Source organism: Peromyscus californicus, unplaced genomic scaffold, assembly GCF_007827085.1.
Source record: "Peromyscus californicus insignis strain IS unplaced genomic scaffold, ASM782708v3 Scaffold_2__1_contigs__length_46816999, whole genome shotgun sequence".
NCBI classification, from domain to species: Eukaryota; Metazoa; Chordata; class Mammalia; order Rodentia; family Cricetidae; genus Peromyscus; species Peromyscus californicus.
The window spans coordinates 9,098,989-9,116,712 of NW_026294540.1; the positions used below are offsets into that span (position 1 = coordinate 9,098,989).

Sequence of the window (17,724 nt, forward strand, 5' to 3'; positions counted from 1 at the left end):
AAACCATCCCATTATGCCACACAAATCCCTTTTACTGCCCACAAGGGCATCATTTGGTTCAATGCAGCAGTAATTTAATGCCACCCAAGTGGCCTCGGAGTCACCGCTGCACCACAGGAGAGCTTGCAGCCTTCCCTTGGAGTGATTTACGGATGGAGAAGCTGGCTGACCTGCTGTGGAACTTGGCTGAGCAGAGTAAACTTGGCATCATTCAGTGGCCTGATCGAGCCATTCCTCAGGCCTGTGGTTGCCAAGAAGTGTGGGCAAATGTGGCATTTTGGCTGAGATGAGATGGGTGTGCAGATGTGGCATTCTTGCTGAGATGAGGTGGGGCTTAGGTGCATTTGTCCATGTGTTCTGTCTCCCAGCCTTTGACCTCCTTCACGAGTGTCTGAAATTCACAGTTGTCTCACATTTCCCCCCCAGATAGAGTTGGGCGCAAGGCTATACATATATTTATCCCGCTAAGTGATCTCGTTTATCTTAGTTTCACACTTTGGAGGGTGGAGCACAGTAATTTTATTCCTAGTTTACAACATTGCAAGTCCTTTAAGCCATGTGTATTACAGGTAGAGTGTTGAGAAATAGAAATTGAATTTTTGTTTTTTGGACTTTTCTAGTCATTTAATTTTATAGTCTTCAGATGCAGTGTGAGTAGGTTATCTGAAGCTCTTGTCTAATTAGCAAGATTTGGGATTAGCAGGATATTAATTTGTATTTCACATTAAGTCCACTTTTTATCTGCTTGACCTTATATACGACTGGTTCTTGGCTTCCTATCAGGTACTTGTATTTTACTGATTATAAGCGTAGTTGGGTTGGGACCCTTTTCAGATGTCTGTCATCCACACATGCCCAGGAAGACAGGCACTCTTCAGAGAACTGCTTTGGTGCCGTTGCAGTCATGCTGTTACCTGCATCTGGGTGTCTGTTGACTTCGCTGTAACTCTCCTTGTAGGCATAAACTCTTAAAGCGGTGTACAGTAGGACCCAGCCGACCGCCTGCAGCGGCTCAGCCAGGCTTCAGTGCGGGACCCCCGTCATCCTCCTCCTTACCACCTCCTGCTTCTTCTAAGCACAAAACAGCAGAAAGACAAGAAAAAGGAGACAAGTTGCAAAAGAGACCCTTGGTGCCCTTTCACCACAGGCCCTCTGTGGCCGAAGAGTTATGCATGGAGCAGGATGCGCCTGGACAGAAGCTAGGGCTGGCAGGGATAGACGCCTCCTTAGAGGTGTCAAGCAGTCGGAAGTATGATAAGCAAATGGCCGTGCCTTCCAGAAACACAAGCAAGCAAATGAATCTGAATCCTATGGATTCACCTCATTCCCCCATTTCCCCTCTGCCACCCACACTCAGCCCTCAGCCACGAGGTCAGGAAGCAGAGAGTTTGGACCCCCCTTCTGTCCCTGTGACTCCAGCCCTCTATGGAAATGGGCTAGAACTTCAGCAGCTGTCCACGCTGGATGACAGAACTGTCCTCGTAGGCCAAAGACTGCCTCTGATGGCAGAGGTCAGTGAGACAGCCCTGTACAGTGGGATTAGGCCCTCCTACAGGGAGTCATCTGATAAGTGGTGGCAGAGTTTTCGCCTCCCACCCAGTGAAGATGCTGAGTTCCGGCCTCCAGAGCTCCAAGGGGAGAGATTTGACACCAAACTGGATGTGAACCCAGAGAGCACTGCACTGCAAAGGTGAGGTGGCCCTTGGGTGGAACCCTGCACATCCATGCTCTCCTGTCCCTTTGCTAAGCCTTCACTGACTTGTAGACTCTGTACATGGGGAGTGTCTCAGAATCCAAACCCCTGTTCTCCAGGAGACTTACCAATGTGGTGCTGTTTAAATGCATGGCATGTAAAGGTTTTGCTGTGGCACTCTAGGACATACAATGTGTGTTCATTTACTTGTTAGTCAAGAATGTGACTTTAACATTAGACTTCCCATATGGCACACTCGGCTCTGTCATTCTCAGCCCTTGGTGTAGGCGACCTCATCTCTGCAGCCTCATCTCTGTCTGTGCTGATGTGCTGACCGAGGAGCCAGGACTGCGCACTCGGGAGTCTGACCTGGGATTGGGTGCTGATACCCTGTGTTTTCTGTAGAATCTGGGCTCAGACACAGCATGGACTAGCAAAGCTGCCTTAATTCTGTCTAACTGTGCCTAAGATCATGAAAAACAAAAATCTGGTACTGGAGACTTACTAGACTTTTTCAGTGTTCAGTTTAAATTTTCTTTTAAATCATAAATACTGGGCTGGTAAGATGACTCAGCAGGCAAGCACACTTAGAACCGGGCCTGGCGACCGAGGCTTTCTCTTTTCTATGAAGTGCTTGTGTTCAGCAAACTGAGTACTATGCTGACTCCGAATCAGTACTGCCCAAGCCTGATGACCTGATTTAATCCCCAGAAAGGAGAGCGCTGACTCTCTGACCTTCACATGGTACATGTGCATGCACATACACAAATTAAATAATAAAACATTGAAAAATCATAATAGTGCTTTGAAAACAAAGCATCATTTTACCTTCTTTTACTCAAACTGTCACTTATTTTCCCTTTTAGACTCTTAGCACAACCTAACAAGCGGTTCAAAATCTGGCAGGATGAGCAGCCGCAGGTGCCGTCCCTTCCCTTCCTCGACCCATCACCTCTGTCACAGCAGCCTGGAGACACTTTGGGAGAAGTCAATGACCCGTATACCTTTGAGGATGGGGACATAAAATACATCTTCACAGCAAATAAGAAATGCAAGCAGGGAACGGAGAAGGACTCCCTAAAGAAGAACAAGGTACCATTTCCTGCAGAGGGAGTCCAGCTGGTTGTGGGTTTGGGTGTCTGTTCACTGTGTGTGGGAGTCTGCTGAGGCAGGATGTCTGAGGTAGTCCTGCCTGGTTGCTCTGTCCTCATACTCGTGCTCTTGGTCCTACTGTACGGAACAGCATCTTGTTCCTTTTGTGTTGTGGCTCACCTTTGTTCCAAAGGAAGCTGCCTATCTTCCAGGCTGCAGCTTGTACCGCATGCCTCCTCTCATATGCTAATTATTGTTGGCCTGTGCTCCCTGCTTATTTCTTTTAAAATATTTTCCAAAATACTTAAAATGTAAAGCAAAAAAGGTTGAGAGCAGTGTCTCTTTTTATGAAGAGCTTATGTTCACTGTGCAAGAGCTGTGCCTGTATGTTCTCTGAATCCATGTCAGTACTGCCCATAGACTGTCAGCGTGAGCTGGTCTGGTTCCATTGCCATGATAGAGAGTCCTGGGTGTGCCTGCCAGCTTTAGCCATTTAAGGAGGTGTTCTGGAGAGAGTAGGGAAGTTTGCAGTTAAAGAGGCAGAGTAGAGTCGAGGGGACAATGGACAGGATCTGTGTAGATCCAGAGGCTTGCTCTGTCATTTAACATCGGCACAATTACTTAAGACAGTGTTTGATAGCATGACAGGTCTGTGGTCAAATGCCACCAGAACCACTGAGTCACTGAGACCACCTGGAGGGTCAGAGAGAAACGGGGGTTCTTGATTCTGTGTAGTGCAGAGCAAGGACACGCCTTTGATTCCCTTTGGTTGCATAGACCATGGTTTTTCACACTGCTCATAACAGGTTCCATTCGACGCGCTAATTCTTTGTGTTCTCCCTCATATCCCACACTTTGGGTTGCTGTTCATGTGTTTTGTTTGGCTGACTTTATTACACAGTCAGAGGATGGATTTGGTACCAAGGATGTCACTACACCAGGTCATTCCACGCCGGTGCCTGATGGGAAAAATGCCATGTCTATTTTCAGTTCTGCTACTAAAACAGGTGTGTACATTGTTATTTGACTCACTTGGATTGTTGCTAAAGTAAAATGCAAAGGAGATTCTTCTCAATTTAAAATTATATTCTTATTGCTATAGCAGTAATTTGATCTCAACTTTAATGTTTTTCAGTTCTGATAAGCATATTTGGAAATAATTGTGTCTAAATTTAAGTAGGCCCTAGGAAGGAACTCCCCAGCAGACCTTGTTCACTGAGGTCCAGTCCATGTCCTTCCCTCCTCCTCAGCTGAGGAGCCTGCTCACTCTGTGTCCTTCCTCCTTTCCCGCAGATGTCCGGCAGGACAATGCTGCTGGCAGAGCTGGCTCCGGGAGCCTTACCCAGGTGACAGATTTGGCACCTTCCCTGCACGACTTAGACAACATCTTTGATAACTCTGATGACGATGAGCTTGGGGTGAGTCTGCTGAAGCTGCATGTGTGAGACCTGATGCCATGTGGTGGCTGGACCAGCATTTCAGGATTTCGTTGTCGTTTTCTTCACTGGATTCAGGACTCTCACTGTAGGCAGTGGTTCTCAGCCTTCCTAACTCTGCAGCCCTTCAATACAGTTCCTCATGCTGTGCTGACCCCCAACCATAACATTCTTTCTGTTGCTACTTCATAACTGTAATTTTGCTACAGTCATGCATCCTAAGGTAACTATATCTGATATTCAGGATCCCTGATATGGGACCCCTGTGAAAGGGTCATTTGCACCCAAAGGAGTCGCTACCCACAGCTTGAGAACCACTGGTTTAGATGCTAAACAAACTCCAAAGGCTCCTCCTGTACTTTGGACCTTTGAGTGCCATTTACAGGTGCTTTTGTTTGTTTTACATCGTTATTCTTAGAGTTGTAAATATTAAAATCTTTCACATTTTAATAAATCATCCTGAATATTAAGGGCCCATCGACATATGCATGTTTCAGATAATGCGCACCACTTCTCTGTCTAATAGCTGAGCAGCCAGTGTGCGTTTGGGGAGCTACTCACATGTGCTGTGTGCTGTTGAGAGTTAGGGTGCTGTGGTGGAAGTGGAATGTAGGCTCATGATTGCAGTGATGGAGAAGAGTTAGAAGTCTTTGGAATGGCCTGAGGAAGAGTCAGGAAATCCGTGTGCTCACCCTCTTCATCTTTGTGCTCTTGGGCACACACCAGCGCTGTTATTTCTGGGGAAGCTAGAGCTGAATAAGACACACTCTCTTTTCAAAGAACTCTTTTTTTCTTTTGTTTACTTAATCTTTCTTCCTCTCCATTCATTTTATATAAACTTTTAAAATAATTTGATGATCAGTTCCTTTGTGACAGGAAACTGACGCAGTTATCAAACTTACATATTTGATTAAATTGCCAGCTTTAAACTGGAAACAGAAACTTCAGGTAAAACAGCCTGTAAATATGCACTGCTGTGAGTTCAGCCACAGACCAGCATCTAAGGATGCTGAGCATTGAAGTGCAGAGGGGGCAGGGCAGCGAGGCTTCAATTAAGGCTCCAGGTCAAGTAGGGATCAGATTTCTAACTTTAAACTCGAATGGAGCTACTTAACAGATCTTATGCTTTGTGGAGCTGCACATGCCTACATGAGGATGAGATCATAAGTCTTGAAGAATGGGTTTGACTGAGAGGTGGAAAACTGGGGTCATTGAGGGGCGGGGCATTAGGCGCCTGTGGAATGAGCCCTGATTGGACAGCAGAGAGAAGCAGCTAAGCACTGGGGCCATCAGTGAGGGATGGGCTCAGGAGACTCCCTCAGCCTTCCCAACTGGACTCTGGAGTGTGGAGCTGGTGGAAGCACGTGCATTTTTTCAGTCAGTTTAAGACAAGAAAACAAAAATCCTGTTTGTTGTTTTGTTACATTGGGATGGGGGGGGGGTCTTAATTCAAACAGTTGATACCCGAAAGAAAAGGGTGAAGTGACAGCTAGGAGAAGTGACAGCTGATCTCCTGGCTGTTGCTCTGAGTCTTGGAGAGTTCCCCTGTAAATCTGACCGTCAGGAAGATGAACATAGCCAGGCTGGGGTGGAGGGGCGTGAGCACCATGGTAGGTGCTTCTGGTGGTGATGAGAGGGAAGCATTGAAAGGAAGATGAGTCAAGTCAGCCAAGGAGAAGGAGCAGGAAGAACAGGACAGAGAGGGAAGAGCAGGAGCTGTGGAGGGCTCCGGCCTGTTAGTGGCCACAGTTGACGGTGCCAGCGCTGTCTACTCTGGACCTGTGACTTATTTATTCCCTGTGCACGTTATAACTTACTGTTGGGCTTACTGAAGAAGTGGTTCTTTGGGGAGTATGTTGTAAGCAATACTAAACACAAAGGAGACCGGACATTTTCAATCGCATTTTTAGTTCTTTGTGGTAAGAGTTTCCTCTTTGGTTTCAACTCCAGCATTTATTTCATAAAACTAGTTTTTAATCTGGTGAATAGAGGTGGGAGGCTGCTGTTGAACACTCAGATGTGTTTGAATTTAATTGTACCCTCAACTGTACATTAAGTAAGTGTAAAGAAAAGGCATTCTATCTACAAGACCTTTTTTTACTTTATTATGTTGGGTGTACTTTATTTTGTGGCCAGCCCATTTGAGTTCTTAAAGACACTTTTTGCTAGTAAGGAAGTCATCTTCTCAATAACTGACCAGTTGTCTGTGCATTTAGAGGTTCTTGGATGTAGCTGCCCTTGTGATACAGGAGATTATCTGTTAAATGGGATGGTAGCTCATAAAACGATAGCTTTGGGGAGCACAGGACCACTGTTTTAGCTGCCTTGTCCCACGGCAGGAAAGCCAGCTCCACAGCCAGTGACTGCTGGATACCACCGGCCAGGTACTGTGTTGGTAAAGCTGCACTGGTACCCACCTGAAGTAGTGTCACTGGAGGCCTGTGCGGTCTGCCCACCAGGCTCCAGGAAACAGACTCCCTTGCTCTCTCTTCCCGAGAACTTGTTAGCGTGTCGCTGGTGTCGTTGTCTGCAGGTGTTGTAGGAGCTGCATAAAGTACTGCTTTATTCTTCAGTGTCAGCAGGCCTGCACCCCAAGCCTTCTAACGGTACCACTCTGTTCTCAGGCTGTGTCCCCTGCGCTGCGCTCATCCAAGATGCCGGCTGTTGGGACTGAGGAGCGGCCCCCTGGGAAGGACGGAAGAGCTGCTGGTCCTTACCCACCAAGTAAGTAGGTGCAGGCGCCTGAACTGACATGGTTGTCACTGAGTATTCAAACTTCAGAAGTTAGAGCCTCTGAGAAGGCAAGAAGCTGGTCAGAGACAGAACCCACCGGCATTTGAAGCCACAGTGTTTTGTTTTCAAACTAAGAGTGGAGCCCCAGTTTACAGGGTAGGAGACCTGTTGGGGTTGCTTCTCTGGTAGGTCACAACTGCACACTTAGTGTCAGAGCTTGGCACTATGAGAATTTACAGCGAATGGTTCAGCTTTCAACAACTGTAATTGATTGTGGAAAATGAATGCTTGTCAGGAGTCGCTGTACAGTTCTGTTTCCTTTTGAAGCAGTTGATGTTAGTGCTGTGCACACGGGAGGACAGGGTAGTGTAGTCTCTACCTGAAGAAAGTGGGGGCCCTGCAGACTCTGGGCAGACACATCGCATTGCAAATCACCCCGTGATTTCTGGTCGTTCACTTCAGCTGCTAATGAGAACAAATCAAGGGGAACCACCATGTCACAGGAGGAGTCCAGAAGTTTTATCAACCGTAAGTGTAGAAGTGGGACATGCACAGAGAGTGGATTTTGACAGTCTAAGTAGATCTATAGCTTTTTAAAATAGCAAAGCTTTCTCCAGCATGACATGGATGGAAATGAATAATGATAGCCAGGCAGTTGCTGTACTTTTTAAAAATTAAACATTTTTCTTTTTTTATGACTCTGCACTGTAGAATTTTACCAACATGGAATTTCATATGAAAGACACATGTACATATAGATAGGTCAGGTGAGGGAGGACTTTGCGTGTGCAAAGGGCACACACAGGAGACATTGCAGAGTCTGGAGATGTAGCCAAGGCTATCCCCTTACTGCAACCCTCCTACAGTGTTATGGTTAGACTACATGCTAGCGTTTTTATTTTTACTTAAAAGGCGATGCTTTTAGAAAAAAATGGACTCAGAATCTGATGGTAAAGTACAGGTTGTAAAAATGAGTTAAAATGTAGCCCAGAAGTAAAGAGCCAGAAAGATCGAGGACAAGCCATAGGTGCCTGTACCGGTGCAGGGAGGGCAGAGCAATCACAGACATGGGCCGACACACGTGTTTACCCTCAGCAGTGGCAGTGCAGGCAGTGTGCTCTGTTCCGTTTCATTCAGCTTTCCCGACTGCCGGGCAGCTTGTGAAATACAGTGTCCGCAGGGGCGCCGCCCAGCGGAGTACAAAGAAGGGAAGCCAGGGCCACGTTTGCACATCCACAGACGGAATTTTGTTAATGATGTCTCCTGAGCTTAATGGGTCAAGTGTCATTTTAAATGTAACCAAGTGTGAAAAGTCATTGAACACTTCCTTGGGGGCTCTCTGCAACTGCATGTTTTACACATACGGCTTGTCTCCTTTTGGTCCAGTTCTGTTCTGTTCTGAATGACCAGTCGCCACTTTTGGCTGATGCGGACAGGTGGAAGATCCACTAGTACTCATTTGTGTGTGTAACAATGAAGAATCAACACACTGAACAGACAGTTGCCTATGAGTTTCTTTGAAATTATATCTTTTTGAAGAATGAGCCCTAAAGAAGGCAAAAAAAAAAAGAATTGGACCATTCAGTTCAGTTCTCAAGGAGTGCTTATTGTACATTGGTTTCTGCTCTGTGCTCTGGGGCAGAGGGATCCTGAGAAAGAAGCCAGTGGTTTGGGTTGAGTTTGGAGGATGCAGGGCAGCTGGGAGGAAAGGCAGGGCACAGCCCCCTCCAGTCCTTCATGAAGTTCCTGTTCCTTTTTTTAGGAGCGGCATTGTGCCAGCCAGTTCTCTGTATGGAGGCCTGGTGTTCGTTTCTCAGGCTTTCTACTTTCTCCCCTGGGCCTACTCTTAGAGCTATGTCTAGGTGTGTTTTCATTGCAGTGAAGCCCCAGTTGGGAGGTGGACATCAGTGTGCTGGCCTCACTTCCCTGTGTTGAGGTGCACATGGTGAAGTACTCACTTGGCACTGTGTTCTCTCATTAGTGTGCAGTGTGAGGGGTACTTAGTTAGGTACGGGTGGGGACCGAGGGTCGTCTCTCTTAGAACTCTCTGATGGTAAGAATGGTGGAGAGTGTTTTGTCAGGTGGGCCTGTGGCAGATGAAATTGTATTTTGCCTTTATGAAAATGAGCAGGGTACCAGAGGCTTTGAAAACAGGGCTGTGACTTTAGTAGGTAGCATTAGTAAGGCAGGTGGCCTCAGCACAAATAAACTTACCATGTTTCTTACAGGAAATTTAAAACAAAGCTATTTATTTATGTATTTTAACTTTTAATAAGATTTTATTTTTACTATTTTTAGTTGTTTGTGTGTGTACACGCATGACTGCAGGTGACCTTGGAGGCCAGAGGTATTGGATCCCCTGAAGCTGAAATTACAGACAGTTGTGAGTTTCCGTGTGGGTGCTGGGAACCGAACCTGGGTCCTCTGCAAGAGCAGCCAGTTCTCTTAACCACTGAGCCATCTCTTCAGCCTCTGTAATTTTGTTTGTTTAGAGGGTCTCACTATGTAACCCTGGCTGCTCGGGAACTTGCTGTGTAGACCAGAATGACTTTGAACTCAGATCTTCCAGCCCCTGCCTCCTGAGGCCTCAGCAGTGTTGGGATTAAAGGCTTGGCCACCATTCAGTTTTCAAGTTAGTGTACAGAGAAATGAGCTCCGTGATGGAAATACGCACACATTGGTCTACTTTCCCTCACAACCCTTCCCATCCATCCTGCCCTCCTCTCACTGGTCCCTATCTCTCCCCAAATAGAGACTCCTTCTCTCTAGCCATTTTGGGTGGGGGGAGGTAGAAATCTTTTATCATAGTCAGAAACTTAATATTTTGACTCTTTAGAGTTACTGCTCTTTGGCGTGGGAAATGGTAGAGGTGTGGGTAATTTCTCAAGTTAGCCCAACCCTGCAGTCACCTTCCCCTTTGTTTGAGTACAGTGCATTGATTTTGTTGGAGGCCTTTCTCCTGCTTTAGGTTAATAACTTGTATACAGGGTTTCAAATAGTTGGCTTGGCTGGCCTCCTTACTTGTAAACATTTTTAAGTTCCTTACAAGTGGAGCATTGTTAAGATAGAAAGTACCTTGGCCATCAACTTGGGGAGCTTTTTCCTTCACTGGAGCAGGCACCATATCAAATCTTACGTAAATTTTACTATAGACAGCAAGTAGAGCTAAAGGTTCTGATGGGTAGCTCACAACCACCTGTGACTCTTGCTCCAGGGTGTCCGTTTTCTGCCTCTATGTACTGAAGCTATTGGAAGCTCCCTTGTCCCAACGGCAAGCAAGCAAGCAAGCTTGTTAAAACTTACACATCTATAAAAACATTATGTGTGTGTGTGTGGGGGGGGGGGGCGGGGGCAACTCACACATCTAAGGGAGACTGAGGCTGGTTGGTGGGTGAGACCCCGAGGGAGAATGTGTCTCAGACATAGTTGAGTTCTGTCTGGAGAGTATGGATCCAGCTCTGCCAGATGCTATAGCCAGGGCATAGTCAAGTTCATTGTTCCCTATTAATTCCTGCTTAAGGGCTAGGTTCCAGATCATAGCTTAGTTAAATGTCGGGGCTTCAAGAAAGACAATAGCCTAGGAAATGGGGATGTCGAAAGTGCTAACAAGTCACAAACTCCCACTTGCAAATACAGGACACCACCTAGTGGCCATGCTTTGTAAGCACACTTGTATTGTATTAGGCGCAGCTTGCTTTGGGGAATCAGAACCTAACAAGCCCATTAGTGAGCTGTTGTAGATACTCTGATACTGTGAAGACATGGGAAATGGGTACTGTGTGTCCTTCCTTCCCTGCTGGGGACAGAGCCCAGGGATGTGCACAGGCTTGGGAAGCACTGACTGTAAACTGCTTTCCGGCCCCTAAGTGTTTCTTAAACTGTGTGCCCTGCCCTGTTGACAGTATCTTTAGAGCCTGGGTAGTAAGTATTACTAATCCTAAGTGTAAAACTTTAATATCACTCTAGAAAGACAGTGTGGGATCAGTGCCCCAGAAGAGCAGGACTGTGGGATTCAATTACACCAAACCCCATCCTGCCTCTAAATAGTCTGGAAACAGTTTTTCATAATGTAGCTGAATTGCTTCCACTTTCTGCTTAACTTGTCTCCTTTAGTGTTTTCAGAGAATCCGTTATTGAGGAAAACTTAGAAGACCTTCTTTACTTCATTGTCATGATACGATGTCGTGCAGCACTGGGAAAAGGGTGGGAAAGTCCCAGGGAAGTGTGGCTGCCCGAGGGTGACCTGTGTTGACATCCCTTGTGCCTGGAGTCTTGCTGTTGAGATGCACTTGTAATTTTTGTTCTTAGCAGTCGCAGACTTGCAAAGGATGTTCCCCACCCCTCCGTCATTGGAGCAGCATCCTGCCTTTTCTCCTGTGATGAATTATAAAGACGGAGTAAGTTCAGAGACAGTGACTGCACTGGGCATGATGGAGAGTCCTGTGGTCAGTATGGTACCCACACACCTCACAGAGTTCAGGATGGAAGTGGAAGATGGCTTAGGAAGTCCCAAGCCAGAGGAGATAAAGGTAATAATCAGTACATTAACTCCCCAAATGCAGGCTGGCTTCCAAGTGGGCCCCGTCTGACCTTTAAAGCCGTGCTGTGTGTGCCGCACACAAGTTCATGAGGACTCTGAACCTGGAGCACGTCACTAGCATAGTCACTCTGTGACCACTGCTTCAGTAACAGTGTTGGCAGGAGGTTGTTTTCCTATCACTGTAGAGAACTGTTGAACGACACAGATTCTGTGTTTTATGAAGTACTGAGCAACTATGGCTGGTCCCAGTGTGTCAGCATTAATACCAGCTCCATTCTGTTGTCACAGGACTTTTCATACGTGCACAGAGTACCACAGTTCCAGCCTTTTGTGGGGTCCTCCATGTTTGCTCCACTGAAGACGCTACCGAGCCATTGCCTCCTGCCTCTGAAGACACCTGATGCCTGTCTGTTCCGGCCTTCCTGGGCAGTCCCTCCTAAAATGGAACAGCTGCCCATGCCCCCTGCAGCCGCTTCCATTAGAGACGGTTACAAGTACGTGGGGGACCCTGCCAGTTACTGTATGTGATGTCACCTTACCGTTTCTAAGTACTTATCACAGGGCAACCGTAGCTTACCCTCGGAGACTGCTTTCTTGGCCACTCCTGCTTTTTGCGCTTGTTGTCTTGTATGGGAAAATGTGTGTTTATTTTTAAATGAAATTTCCTATAGATAGACAAACTAAGATTATTTTGGAGAGCTACATGTCAGGCTAAGCTGGGGTTTGCCGTAGAACTGGCACTTGCTGATAGTTTTTGGTGGTGAGAGGGGCTTTGATTTGTGTAAGGTAATGAGTTCAGTGTGATATTTTTAAAGACAGTTTAAAATTGGGAAAAGCAGGAACAGATTGAGGTGTGATATGGGGAAAGTGAAGGGAGACATTTATGGAGCCTTGGACGTCTCGTGTTGCCCAGAGAAATAGTATTTGTATCAGCAGTGCAGACGCTGCTTTCTCTGAGATAAATAACTTCTTAGTCAGAGAAAGCAAAATTTACAAATGCTAATGTGAGCCCCGGCTAGGTTCCATGTGGACAGATGAGCAGGTGAGTGCTGGTTGCTTGCTCGGTCTCACTGCAGGGGCTGTAGAGGGCCGTGGGCTCCAGCACATGCCCTTCTCAGGGACCGTTGTCAGGAGGGAGACTTTGTATGTATCGTCTTGTCATAAAATGTTAGCAGCTAATTCTATGATAAGCCTTAGGAGCCGGTGAAACAATTTTGTGGTTCAGGACTCCTCTGCAGGCCACAGCTGTAATTCAGTGATAGACCTCAGCAGTTTTTGTGGTCAGTGCCAGAATGAGGGACTGGCTGGAAATGTGACAGAAGGACTCTGGACTTGGAATCCAGAGCCCCCGTGCCATACGACAGTCCTGCCTTTTGGAAAGTCTATGTGTGGACTTAAGGGACCCCTGTATCTGGATCTTCCACTCTTTAAAATGGGACTGTTCTGCCCTGACTCGACCCAGCGCTTGGGAAAGCTCCAGCAGCTGACAGCTGTGGACTGGGGAGGGAGAGAACTGTGGAGCTGCCCTGCCAGTGGCTGGCCTGAACGAGTTGGCTCTGGCTTCTGAACGAGGCCTGGGGCACCAGCACCAGACAGCCCAGGCACTCCTGGGTTCTTCTGTACTCACAGGTTCCCAGGACAGGCTCTGACGGTTTTCAGTCTGGGTCATCGTTTCTACCCATTGTGTGTGTCTTCCGAACCAGAGGTGTGGCTGGCGGTGCTCCAGAGCACTGTCATGCAGGGAGGTGCTTTATTGCACCCAGTCCAATGGTACGGCTGTGGGCCGGCCCTGGCCACTTCCCATGTGCCTGTGGGTTCTTTGTGCGCTTCGTCCAGACCCAGCCCTACTGAGCAGCATGGCTCTGCACTGTGCCGTTCCTGCTGGGCCCCCCAATGTCCACCATGTGGGGCTCGTTTGGTACACCCAATACACTTGCTGACACTTGCTTCAGGTCTGCTGTGTGTCGTGCAACTTTTCTTTTTCTCTGCTGACTGTCTCACTTCTCGCACAGGGTTGGGTTTAGTCCCTTCTTAATGAACAGGGGAAAATGAGGCTGCTAAGTAAGATGAAGTATTTGATATCTAGGGAACAACGGAATTATTTAGATTTTCAGTTAGCAGTCATGGTTCCTTTTTGATCCAAACCTGCAGAATCATTTTAGAATTTTCTTGAACAGGAAAACTTAAAAGGAGCCTGATGAGTATGCAGATGGGTATTAATTGCACTGTTCAATTTCTATGTCAGCTTTTGTCTGTACCCAGGATACCCCTGTGTGTCAGGGTTTACACACTGTCTGATTTAGAGACCTGGGCCAGTGGTGTAGGTTCTAAAAGATTACAGGGAAGTGACTTGTGTAAGTGAATGGATGGATGGGTCACTCACCAAGGAGCATCATGTTAAGCACTGGATTCATGTGTCGAAAAGAGTCATTAGGGCTGAAAAACTTGCTGTCTCTGATGCCTTCCAAGTGCAGAGCAGACTTGTATGCTGTCTCCAGGTCTGGGGAGCCTGTTGAGGATATGTTCTATAGGGGTGCAGACATGGTCTTGTTTCCTGCCTGCCTGCTCCTCCCCCAAGCCAGTGCTTATGAGATAAACAGTCCTGTCCGTCTCAGGAATGAGAGTGATTGTATGTAATACATAACATCGAAAGATGAAGGCGACTGAAAGGAAACCCAAGGAATCTCTGTGCCTGGGACCAGAATCTGTGCATCCTTCCCAGTGACTGCTGAATGACACTGACCCCTCCCCAGAACGGGCAGATGGGCAGAGCAGCCACACGGTACTGGGAACATGCAAGCCTGGCTAGCCTGGCTAGGGCTGCCTTCTTCCCGTTAGGAAAGCCCCGCATTTGAATGTGTGTTTGGTTACAGCTACTTCAGCATCATTACACAGTGACAGCCTCAGAGAGAAGTGCACAGGCAGGCTCTCACTTTCCAAACTGACAGAGATGCCGCCCTGAAGCAGTCCAGCCCACTCTCACATTTTCTTATAAAAAGACTAGGTTTCCCCAGCAGGTCAAGATGAGGACTGTCTAGTCTGGGTTATGTGGAAAGGAAGTGGTGTGTGTGTGTGTGTGTGTGTGTGTGTGTGTGTGTGTGTGTGTGTGTGTGTGTGTGTGTGTGTGTGTTCGTGTGTTGGGTCTCATGTTCTTCTGCCACTCCTCTCCTCTTCCTTCCCTCTCTCCCTCTTTTTTCTTTTGTTTTTGAAAAGAAAATTGCACACCCAGATGCTCAGTGCAGGGCCGTGGTGTAGGCTATGAAGGCTGTCCTTCCTCACTGCTACTTTGTGTCTGTTACAGTAATGTGCCTAGTGTCGGGAGCCTCGCAGATCCGGACTATCTGAACACACCACAGATGAACACGCCTGTGACACTGAACAGCACCGCCCCTGCCAGCAACAGTGGGGCCGGAGTCCTCCCATCTCCAGCTACCCCTCGATTCTCTGTCCCCACACCACGAACCCCCAGGACTCCAAGAACTCCCAGAGGTGGGGGCACTGCTAGTGGCCAAGGGTCTGTGAAATACGACAGCACTGACCAGGGGTCACCAGCCTCCACCCCCTCTACCACGAGGCCCCTTAATTCTGTGGAGCCTGCCACCATGCAGCCGATTCCTGAGGCCCACAGTCTCTACGTCACCCTGATTCTGTCGGATTCCGTGATGAACGTCTTCAAGGACAGGAACTTTGACAGCTGCTGTATCTGCGCCTGCAACATGAACATCAAAGGTGCAGACGTCGGGCTCTACATCCCCGACTCCTCCAAGGAGGACCAGTACCGCTGCACTTGTGGCTTCAGTGCCATCATGAACCGGAAACTTGGCTACAATTCAGGACTCTTCCTTGAAGATGAGTTGGATATTTTTGGGAAGAATTCTGATATTGGCCAAGCTGCAGAGAGGCGCTTAATGATGTGTCAGTCCACCTTTCTTCCTCAGATGGAGGGAGCCCGAAAACCCCCAGAGCCCCCCATAAGCCTCCTCCTTCTCCTCCAGAATCAGCACACACAGCCCTTCGCTTCTCTCAGCTTCCTGGATTACATCGCCTCAAACAGTCGCCACGCACTCCCCTGTGTGAGCTGGACTTATGACCGGGTGCAGGCAGACAACAATGATTACTGGACAGAGTGCTTCAATGCACTGGAGCAGGGGAGGCAGTATGTGGATAATCCCACAGGCGGGAAAGTGGACGAGGCCCTGGTGAGAAGTGCCACCGTACACTGTTGGCCTCACAGCAATGGTAGGTGTCCCCGAATGCCGATTTGCATCAGAAGTTATCTTGGTGCCAATGATAACTTAAAAGCTTTCTTTACTACATCACAACAATGTAAGAATTCAATCTAAAGGACTGGAAGTGAGTGGTATGCTGATTTCCTTTACATTGGAGGGTGGGGATATCTTCTGCTGAAGCTTTTGGAGAGAAGTAATTGCCTCCTGAAACTTTTCTGTTACATTAAATTACAAACAGGCAGTGCATGTCAGCAGCCTGTGGCTGCTGAGTATCAAAGTGGCCAAGGATGTAAAACTGATGATCAGTGTTCCTGCCTCCTGGTACCCAGTCATCCTTCTCTTCCTTGAAACCGGCCACACATGTCCTGAGTACTTTTTTCTTCTGGTTTCTCAGTGTGATGATCTCTTAGGACAGTGACCACATCTGATTTTATTGTAGTTCCTGGGGCACATCCCAGGGGCGTGTGCTAATTAAAAGTGTCCATTGGCCCATAGTCTAGCTTAGTGGTAGAAGCCCATGCTTCAGTCCCTAGCACTTGGGTAGAAGGGAGACCTACCTCCAGCTGACAAGCATTTCTTGGAGCTGGGCTCTACAGAGGCTGAGGAGTACCCCTGTACTCTGTGACAGACACATGGGACATGAAATGGTGACCGAGAGAGGAGATTACCTGCCTTCATGGACTTTGTGATCTGTTTGGAAAAGTGAACATTGCATATTAAATAACCACACAGGAAACACGAACAGAGCCCTCCCACCCCCTGACCCCTGTGGGGAGTTTGGGGCTCCACTTGAAGAGGCAGCAGCAATTGCACTGAGGTCTCACAGTGGCACTGAGCTCTGGGAAGCTTGTGCCCCACAGGGGACTGAGAGGAGGTGAGAAGGAAGGGCCACAGCTGGGTGGAGGCTCGATCCAAAGAGTAAGAAAGATAACCAGTCATGCAAAGTATTTTTAAAAAGATAACAAAGCTCTCCATTCTGGCCATAATGTTGGATGAGGATGAGAAAACACCAAGGACAGATGTGGGAAAACCAAATGGAAACCAGTTGGTTGGGGCCGGAGAGGTAGCTTAGTGGTTAGGAGCTTATACTTGTGCTTGGGAGGGAAAGGCAGGGAGATCTCTGTGAATTTCAGGCCAACCTGGTCCACATAGCAAGTTCCAGGCTAGTAGGGCTATATAGTGAGACCCTGCCTCAGAAAATCTTTAAAAAGAGGGCGGCAGGGAGAGCCTGTACTCCCCAGGTAAAGGACCTGAGTTCAGTTCTCATCACTTACATAAAGATACCCACAAATGCCTGTGACTATAGCTCCAGGGGCTCTGATACCCTCATCTGCCCTCTCTGGACACCTACACCTTTGTGCTGGTACCCACATACAGGCACACTTGTATGCACTTAATACATTTTTTCCATTTAAATTTTTATATATGGACGTTTTGCCTACATGTGTATCTGTGCACTGTGTCCATGCCTGGCGCCCACAGAGGTCAGAAGAGGGTGTTGGATCCCCTGGAGCTGTAATTAATAGATGTCATTGCTGGGACTTGAGCCCCATCCTCTCCAAGAAAAGTGCTCTTAACTGCTGAACCATCTCTCTAGCTCCAATTTTAAAATATTTTAATAAAAGAAATAGTTAGAGAATAAAGAGAGAAGAAGTAGTAGCTTGCTTTAGGAAAGAAGCAGGCACACTTCAGAGCTGTCTAGGGAGTAGTGCGGAACATGCAGCCTGGGGCTGAGCATAGGCAGGTGTTGGTGAGGATTCTTGGGGTTGGACCCTGAAGGAAGGCCAGCCTGGGGAAAGCAGCCATGAGTGGAGCTTTAAGGATTCCTTGTGAGTAGTCTGGGTGGAAGTGTCAGGACTTGGCGTTGAAGTCCCGGAAAGCTAAGGTTGGCATGTGGTGATGACTGCAGCCAGGTGCATGGGGCCCCTGTGCAGGAAGAAGGCGTAGGGAGCCCTGGGCATTGAGCATCACTATGGAGAGGTCTGGAGAGGCTGGGGCCAG

The 17,724-nt window shown here is 47.7% G+C and overlaps 1 protein-coding gene across 5 annotated transcripts in view; it reads left to right on the forward strand.

The window, feature by feature from the left end:
• The window catches only part of Med13l (mediator complex subunit 13L), a 223,574-nt gene that overhangs the window by 182,924 nt on the left and 22,926 nt on the right, over positions 1 to 17,724 (forward strand). For 4 of the 5 annotated variants that reach the window (XM_052755188.1, XM_052755190.1, XM_052755191.1 and 1 more), the window contains 8 exons: positions 959 to 1,690; positions 2,560 to 2,785; positions 3,687 to 3,792; positions 4,079 to 4,203; positions 6,846 to 6,945; positions 11,263 to 11,483; positions 11,783 to 11,988; positions 14,796 to 15,733. In XM_052755188.1, the coding sequence (XP_052611148.1) occupies positions 959 to 1,690; positions 2,560 to 2,785; positions 3,687 to 3,792; positions 4,079 to 4,203; positions 6,846 to 6,945; positions 11,263 to 11,483; positions 11,783 to 11,988; positions 14,796 to 15,733 (2,654 nt within the window). The remainder of the gene's footprint in view (positions 1 to 958; positions 1,691 to 2,559; positions 2,786 to 3,686; positions 3,793 to 4,078; positions 4,204 to 6,845; positions 6,946 to 11,262; positions 11,484 to 11,782; positions 11,989 to 14,795; positions 15,734 to 17,724) is intronic. The other variant, XM_052755189.1, reaches the window with a different exon arrangement.